Genomic DNA, 8460 nt, shown 5'->3' with positions numbered 1-8460 from the left:
TGACAGCAGGAAAAGAGGGGTGCCATGGGGTGCCAGGGCAGAAGGAGCAGTGTCTGTGGGAAAGCTGCCATGGAATGTAGGGTGACTGTGGGGCTGTCCGTGGGAACAGAGGATCCGTGGGGCTGTCACTGCAGAAGCAGGGCTCTCCATGGAGGTGCTGGTGTGGAAGGAGGGGTGTCCATGGAGGAACTTGAGTGTAAGGAGCGTTTCCATGGGAGTGTCGGTGGGGAGGAAGAGGGTCTGTGGAAACTGGGGCGTCGGTGGGGAAGCAGGGGTGTCGGTGGGATATCGGTAGGGAAGCAGGGGGGTCGGTGGGGAAGCAGGGGCGTCGGTGGGATATCGGCAGGGAAGCAGGGGTGTCTGTGAGGTGTCAGTGGGGAAGCAGGGGTGTCGGTGGGATATCGGTAGGGAAGCAGGGGGGTCGGTGGGGAAGCAGGGGGTCGGTGGGATATCAGTAGGGAAGCAGAGGGGTCGGTGGGATATCGGTAGGGAAGCAGGGGCGTCGGTGGGGAAGCAGGGGTGTCGGTGGGATATCGGTAGGGAAGCAGGGGTGTCTGTGACGTGTCAGTGGGGAAGCAGGGGTGTCGGTAGTGGTGTTGCTGGCGGCCAGCGGGGTGTGTGCAGCCCCCGCCGCCCCCCCGCCGCCACTTTGCATAGGAGCACGGCTGTCCCAGGCCCCCGCCCTCCATATAAGCGGCCGCGGCGGCGGCGGCCGCACCGTCCCGGCCATGCTGCAGAGCCCGGCGTGCCCCCGGCCCGGGCCGCCGCCCTCCAAGACCCCGTTCCACATCGAAGCGCTGCTGGCCGGGAGCCGCCGCGCCGCGGCCCCGCCGGCCCCGTGAGCCCCGCGCCGCCGGCCCCGCGCTGGCCCGCGGCGGGAGCCGCAGCCGGACCGGCCCGGCCGCAGCAGCGGGAGCTGGGGCCGCTGCCCGCAGCGTGGGGCTGGGCCTGGCCCTGGCCGGGTGCAGGTGAGCGGGGGCCGTGGGCGGGAGCGGGGCCGGGGTGCGGAGGGGGAATGCCGCGCACCAGGACGGGATGCGGGACCGGAGCAACGGGCGGGGATGCCGCGCACAGGGACGGGATGCGGGACCGGAGCAACGGGCGGGGATGCCGCGCACCGGGACCGGAGCGCCGGGCGGGGATGCCGCGCACCGGGACGGGATGCGGGACCGGAGCAACGGGCGGGGATGCCGCGCACCGGGACGGGATGCGGGACCGGAGCAACGGGCGGGGATGCCGCGCACCGGGACGGGATGCGGGACCGCAGCGCCGGGCGCTCGGCCGGCGCCCGAGCGGGGAATAACGGGGTGGGGTCACCCCAGAGCACTTCGATCCCCGCTGCCGCTGTGGTTTCATCCCTGCAGCCTCTGGAGCGGCCCCGAGCTGGAGCGGTGGGCTGCGGGACAGGGACAGGGACGAGGGAAAACTTTCCTTGGAGTTTTTTCCCCCTCTATAGGTGATCGATATAACGAGACCAAAAATGAACGGTTTATGTGGGGTTTTTTGTTTATTTGTTTATTTTGCGAGGGAGTTTCTAACAGACCTGATGTCTCTGAACAGTTTGACAAAGAAAGAGCCTGTGGTTGATTCCTGAAGATGCTGCAGGATTTTCCTAATTCACTATTCAGTTCCCAGTCCAGAACCTGGTGCAGAATATCCAAACCCACTGTTTGCATTTGAGATGGAGCCAGAAACTTGGAATAGGTGCAATAGTAAAGGGCAGAGCTAAAACCAGTATTGCAGTGGCTCGGCTAGTGGAAGGTGTCCGAGGTGGGAACTGGATGATCTTTAAGGAGCTTTCCAACCCAAAGCCGTCTGTGATTCCATGAGATTTTACGGGTGACTTTACACACGCTGGCATTTATTTCTCCTTCCATATAGCAGAAAGGCACTTCACTGCCAGAGTTTTAATCAAAAACCTGCTGTAATTTCCCAAAGTCTCGCTCCAAAAATTAATTTCTTCACCCCTGCTGCTGTGTGGGTCCCTCTTCTCCCAAATTTGCCCTCATCCCTCTCTAATTTTGCTTTCCCTGCAATTTTTCACTCACAGAAGTGAAACTGCCAAGTGTTTTGCAGCACTTGGCCCTCCAAACTGCATGTTTTTAGCGGAGATTTATCTAAGGAAAATGTTTTTTGTTGATCTGTGGGTAAAATTTGCACCGTGGTGGTGGATGATACCGCCTGATCTGCCAGGATCTATTTCACTGGAACTTTATAAGGACAACGACCGAGTGATTTTAACAAAGTATCTCTATTCAGAGTATTTTTCTTGAAGCATTCCTTTTTAGCATTCAGAGCGTGATCTTGCTGTTGTCCAGGCAAAACCTGCAGCCAGGTTTCCCTGTGTATAAAGAACTCCAATTTGAACCTGATGCTACAATATTCAGACACCAAAAGCATTTGCCGATCTTTTATTAAGTACTTAGCACAACTATTTAATATATTATTTCTTTCACGAGACAGCATCTGCAGAATTGTGTTAATCTTTGTATTCTATCAAACTTCCAGGTATGAAAACACAGTTAAACAATTTGCAGAGCGATTTCCACTCAGTGTTCCATGTTGGAAATTACACTTGCTATTATTCCAGTGTTAAAATAGAAACAAAAAGTGATGGGTGAAAAGATTCTAATGATGAAAATAGTTTAAAGTGCAATTACGGCTGTTAAGCTGTCAGGTCTCCATCCCACAAATCCTTAAACACACGCAGAACTTGCACCCAATTAATGAAAATAAGTAGGTCAAGGTGCGGGTTTGTGCCTGGAGAACGTGACAAGATCAGTCATTAAAGAAGAGATAAGTAGCAGGTGTGAATGGGGATCATTATGTGCAGTATTTCCATAAAAGCTAGAGAAACCTGGCTTGCCACAATATTTAGGAACAGCAGAGATGGGGACATTAATGTTCTGATCCTGCCAGAGCTGTTCGGTGCTTTCCACAGGGAAAATCCCGCTGGTTGGAATCAGTGGGTTATGTTAAAGTGAACCTGGTGCTGGAGAAGCCGCGGTGCCATCAGTGCTGGCCTTCCGTGGCTCCTATGGCTCCTAAACCCTTCAGGCCGTGCTGGGAGCCCTGGAGGAGCTCTGCAGTGCGATCACCTGGGCCTGGAGTCACAGTGGCTGGGCTGGGAAGGGATTTTCAAGGACCTGCCCTGCAGTGAGCAGGGAGGATGAGGGGCTGGGGAAGGCGAGACCTGCTCTCAGTCAGGTGCCAGTGGCAGTGCTGGTGTTGGATTGTATGTTAATTTATGCTAATTACGGCTATCCTCAGGCCACAGCTGGAGACCAGACAGGTCAGATACACTTCTTAGTCCGGCCAAATCATCATCACCCCTGGGAACTTTATGGGGAGCAGAGGTGCAGGATGTGGTCCTGCATGAGAGCTGGATCCTGGACACTGAGCCCCTTGTGCCAAGGGAAGGGGAAAACCAGGGGCCAGTCTGGGGTCAACTCCCCCAGACTTTGAACATTTGTGGTTTTGGGGTTTTTGAGACAGAAGTGGGATTTTGTGTTCTACAGCTCTGTATGCAATTTATTATCCTGTTACAAAGGTGCTGTGCAGGCAAAGGTCAAATCCTGCCCACCTCACTGAGTGCTGATTTCTTTGCCTCTGGCTGCATGTCCAGGACTGTCCATGGTGTACCCTGAGGGTAAAACCACAGAACAGGCCCTCAAAAGTTCTTCTACTCCAGCTTTTCATGGGAGAAGGAGCCTGGATGAGATTATCTGGATAGGGACAGGGCATTGACATCCCTGCTGCGTTTGGTGCTACTTTCTCCAGCTCCTTTAGTGCAGACCCCTTCAATTTTTGCTGCTTTCTGGCAGGTCTGGAGTTGTCTCACTGTGTGGGGACCACCCCGCTGGGTCCTGCAGGGCCTTGGAGGTCGGGGGGGCCCTGCAAGATGAAGAGAGTGCGCACGGTCTTCAAGCCAGAGCAGCTGGAGCGGCTGGAGCAGGAGTTCCTCAAGCAGCAGTACATGGTGGGCACGGAGAGGGTGGACCTGGCTGCAACGCTGCATCTCACAGAGACCCAGGTAAGGCGTGGGGGAGCTGAGCTGTGCGACTGATCCTGGGGTGCTCTGTGCTGACCTTCCCACTGGGAACCGTGGTGGGAGGACACACGGTGCAAAGTGACCCGTGGGACACCCTGCTGCCAGGTGACATTGGAGAGATGTGCCTGGAGTTTGGATGGTTTCTGGATAAGATTTCTGAATCCACGAAGTGGAACAAAAAGCATTCAGGAGCACAACCCTGCTGTGCGTTAGAGTTCGAGCTGGGTTGGTTGCTGTGTCTGCATTGTCACGATCCTCTGGAGTCTGTTTCAAGTGTCCTTTTATGACACTCGATGTAATTACTTCCCTGCTCTGCCCTGTGCGTTCCTGCTCCTCCCACAGTAAACTGCTTGTTTAGTGTGGAAAGAAGGAGCCGGGTGATCTTCCACAGTGGGATCTAAATGCAGCTGGGAAAAAGGGAGAGCAAAACAAGGCCAGTTCTGGGGGACAATGGATAATTATTGGGGGTCTCATCATGCCCTGTGGCAACTGCAGTCCTGGGGATGGGTGAAGGGGCTGCAGTAAGGGGCTCCTTAGGGAGCTGCTTCCTTCACTTCCCTGGCCAGAGCCTTCTCAGTGCAGCTGCTGTCCCCTTATCCTTCCCCATCACTACTCTGCCCTCTGTAGTTTCACCTCCTCCTGTTCTCACTCACTATTCCCTCAGGGAATAATGCATGTCCCCATTTAAGGAACTCTGCTTTTTGGGGATACCCACGTCAGAAACACATGAATTGGAAAAGGGCTCCTGGAGCCCTCGGGTTAAGCTGTTGTGCCATTCCCATCCAGGTGAAAGTGTGGTTCCAGAACCGGAGGATCAAGTGGAGGAAGCAGAGCATGGAGCAGAAGGCGGCAAAGCTGTCTCAGTTCGGGGTGATCCAGCCTGCGAGCGCCGACTCCACCGACAGCAAGGAGCACGAGGAGGACCCTGTGGACGTGGAGCTTTGAACAGCCCATGAGACTGGGCTGCTTTTTGGTGCCTGGGGACGTGTCTGGGCTGCTTTGGTCCAAGTGAGACTGATCTGAGAGCTGGAGCCACAGGACTAAACTGCAGCTGGCTGGAAGGAACCCCCCGAGTTTCTTTGGCTGCTGTTCGGTAGCCAAGTGCTGTAATTCCTGGGGCTTCATCATCACTCGATGGCAGGTGATCTCCTGTTTGCTCATGAAGCACCAGGACACACAAACAGTTTCCAGCAGAGAGCCTGGGGTGACAATCAGGGTGTCTCTGGTGCTGGGGTGAGACTCAGAGTGACTGATACTGGGGTGACAATCAGAGGGTGATTCTGGTGCTGGGGTGACAGTGTCTCTGGTGTTCGGGTGACCATCTGCTGGTGTCTCTGCTGCTGGGGTGACAATCAGAGGGTGTCTCTGGTGCTGGGGTGACAATTGCTGGCTTGTTGTGGGGGTGACAATCAGAGGGTGTCTCTGGTGCTGGGGTGACAATTGCGGGTGATTCTGATGTGGGGTGACAATCAGAGGGTGTCTCTGGTGCCGGGGTGACAATCAGAGGGTGATTCTGATGTGGGGGTGACAATCTGCTGGTGTCTCTGGTGCTGGGGTGACAATTGCTGGTTTCTCTGGTGTGGGGGTGACAATCAGAGGGTGACTTTGATGCTGGGGTGACAATCAGAGAGCCTGTGATGCTGGGCAGGCAATGGCATGCTGTCTCTGATGCCTCTGAGCACAAGGGCATTTCAAACCAGGGTCACTCATGTGTGGCCGTGTGCTCCAAGGAGGAAGGAAGAGAATCTCCCTGATCGCTTCTTCCTCTCAGCTTGCCTCCCATGTTTGAGGTTCAGATCAATCACAACCAGAATACCCCAAACAGGGACGCCCTTTGCTGCCAGGCTCAGACTCCTGGACACGAGGAGCAGGGTCTGCCCCTGCCCTGCAGCAAAGTGCCCCCTCCTGTCGGTGCCTTGCTGTATCTGTGCCTTTTCCCTGGCTCCCCATGGGTCCAGCCCCGGCAGTGTGTGTCCCCTGGCACTGCTGTCCTTGCCCAGAGTGTGTGTGTGTGTGTGTGTGTGTGCTGCTGCTGCAGGAGGCAGCCCCGGAGCTGGCCGAGGTGCAGGGCTGGAGGCTGCAGTAAAAACCAGCCCCAACAGCTCAGCTGCTGCACCAGACACCCCCTGCCCCGCGGCCAGATGTGCCACTGTGGCCCAGACACAGGCAGCTGCTCTGTTCTCTCCTCATTATCCCTGCAGATGCCCTGGGACACAGCACCTGGAGTGCTCCCAGCACATCTGGAGCAGCCTGATGCAGTTAACAGCTGGATTTTTGGGGGTAGGGAGGGCTTTGGGGGGCCAGGACTAAGGACTCAGGCTGTCACCTTGCCTTCCTACGGCAGTGACCACAGCCCATTAGCTCAGGATAATTTATTCTGTCTCTTTCTGACCTAGAACACTGTATATCACTTTACTCTTACATTGTTATTTATAGAAATACCTTTTTTTTTGCCTTAATATGTATCACTTATTTATTTGCTTTGTCTCTTAATAAAAATCGAGTCAATTTTAAAAAGAGATGGAATGAGTGTAAAAACAAAGAACAGATGGAAAAATTTCCAGGTACTCACTTTAATTTTCAACTGAAATTAGTAACAAAAAAAAACAAAACAACCAAATATATTTTTATCTTTCTCAAAAGAGTTTGAGGGGTTTTTTCTTAATAAACTATTTTGGACAAAATATATACGAAAGATCTTTTTTTAATTGATTGATGACCCCATATCGAAGTGGATGAAGGAAGTTACTATCTCTGGGCTGGTTCCTGCTGAGATAAAACTACATTTTCAGTAAGAGCAGTCAGGCTGGGTTAGTATGGGGTGCTCAGGTTCCTGGAGAACAAGAATTTGTGTCTGCAGGATGTGGCCAAGCCTTCTCTGCAGCTCCTGCTCTGCCAGCCTGAGGAGCAGGGCCAGGGCAGGAACAGAGCTGGGAAGGGGCTGCAGAATCCCTGAGGAGCTGGGAAGGGGCTGCAGGATCCCCGAGGAGCTGGGAAGGGGCTGCAGAATCCCTGAGGAGCTGGGAAGGGGCTGCAGAATCCCTGAGGGAGCTGGGAAGGGGCTGCAGAATCCCTGAGGAGCTGGGAAGGGGCTGCAGAATCCCTGAGGAGCTGGGAAGGGGCTGCAGAATCCCTGAGGAGCTGGGAAGGGGCTCAGCCTGGAGAAAAGGAGGCTCAGGGGCCCTTGTGGCTCTGCACAGCTCCTGCCAGGAGGGCACAGCCGGGGGGGTCGGGCTCTGCTCCAGGGAACAGGGACAGGAGCAGAGGAATCCCAGGATCACTGAGGCTGGAAAATCCCTCCAAGGTCACTGAGTCTGAGCTGTGCTTGATCCCCGCCTTGTCCCCAGCCCAGAGCTCTGAGTGCCATGTCCAGGCCTTCCTTGGGCACCTCCAGAGATGGGGACTCCAAACCTCCCTGGGCAGCCCCTGCCAATGCCCATTCCACTCCTTTCCATGAAGAAATCACTGAGGGAATGGCCTCAGGTTGTGACAGAGGAGGGTAATATATAATGGATGTTGGGGAAAATTCATTCACAGGAGGGGATGTGCAGCCCTGTCACAGCTGCAGTGGTGGAAACCCCATCCCTGGTGGGATTTAAAAGCCATATGGATGTGGCACTTGGGGACATGGCTCAATTGTGGCCTTGGCAGTGCCAGGGAACATTGGACTCCTTAGTCTTAGAGGGCTTTTCCCACATAAATATTCCACGAATCGCTGAGGATGTAATGGTGAGTGACGGGAGCATTGCCTCACCTGTGCCTCGTTCTTGTGGTCCCTGATGTGGGCACACTGTGATGGAGCACAGCCTGCGCTGGCCCCACCGGCCCTGGATCCCACAGCACGGCCAGGGGACGTGGCCCTGGCAGCCTGTTTGTCGCTTGTCCCCCGGCCGGGTGTCCGGAGCAGTGGCCAGCCCTGCGGCCACGCCGTGGGTCAGTGGCCAGCCCTGCGGCCGTGCTGCAGCTGCTGGCCGGGGCATGGAGGTGGCAGCTCCCGCCTTGTCACCCGGTGTCGTGTCCCTGCCACGAGCCGACAGTGACATCTAGTGACACCAAATCACTGCCCAAAGCCCCGAACACGGAATCGTCCCGAATTCCCAGCCCTGCTCGCGCCGCCTGGCCAGCGATGAGCGGGGCTGAGCCGCGACGCTGTGAATTAGTAAATACAACCAAACACGCATTTTCGTGGACTTTAAGGCTTTGCAGACCCCCAAGCAGGAGGTAGCGAGGGCAGAGTGGGCACAGTAGCGTGTTTTGAAGGCTTTTTTCGGGGAAGTCGGGCCAGTTTTGGGTGCGCAGGGCAGTGGACGATGCCTCCTCTCTACAGTAGGGGAGACCTCAAGTGAGGGGGGAACTTGTGCCTGACAGGGCTGTGACGCCTCTACCATTAAATAATAATAACTGACTGG

The 8460-nt window shown here is 55.4% G+C and overlaps 1 protein-coding gene across 1 annotated transcript; it reads left to right on the top strand.

Annotated features, from left to right (window-relative positions):
- The first annotated feature begins 211 nt into the window (after positions 1 to 211).
- LOC115903128 (homeobox protein not2-like) lies at positions 212 to 4996 on the top strand. Its single transcript, XM_030947376.1, has 4 exons — positions 212 to 291; positions 844 to 968; positions 3825 to 4033; positions 4838 to 4996. Exons 1-4 carry the CDS (start codon positions 212 to 214, stop codon positions 4994 to 4996), a joined length of 573 nt encoding a protein of 190 aa, XP_030803236.1.
- The last annotated feature ends 3464 nt before the right edge of the window (positions 4997 to 8460 follow it).

This window comes from Camarhynchus parvulus, chromosome 4, assembly GCF_901933205.1.
Source record: "Camarhynchus parvulus chromosome 4, STF_HiC, whole genome shotgun sequence".
NCBI lineage: Eukaryota > Metazoa > Chordata > Aves > Passeriformes > Thraupidae > Camarhynchus > Camarhynchus parvulus.
Note: the sequence above shows the minus strand (reverse complement) of the source record. Positions and strands in the feature narration are given on the sequence as shown.

What these genes read in the sequence shown, in the direction of transcription:
- LOC115903128 (XM_030947376.1), top strand. Translation starts at nt 212, where the DNA reads ATGGGAGTGTCGGTGGGGAGGAAGAGGGTCTGTGGAAACTGGGGCGTC. An exon ending in CTGGCCCTGGCCGGGTGCAG is followed by an intron (nt 969 to 3,824) that starts GTGAGCGGGGGC and finishes GCTTTCTGGCAG; the next exon opens with GTCTGGAGTTGTCTCACTGT. An exon ending in TGCATCTCACAGAGACCCAG is followed by an intron (nt 4,034 to 4,837) that starts GTAAGGCGTGGG and finishes ATTCCCATCCAG; the next exon opens with GTGAAAGTGTGGTTCCAGAA.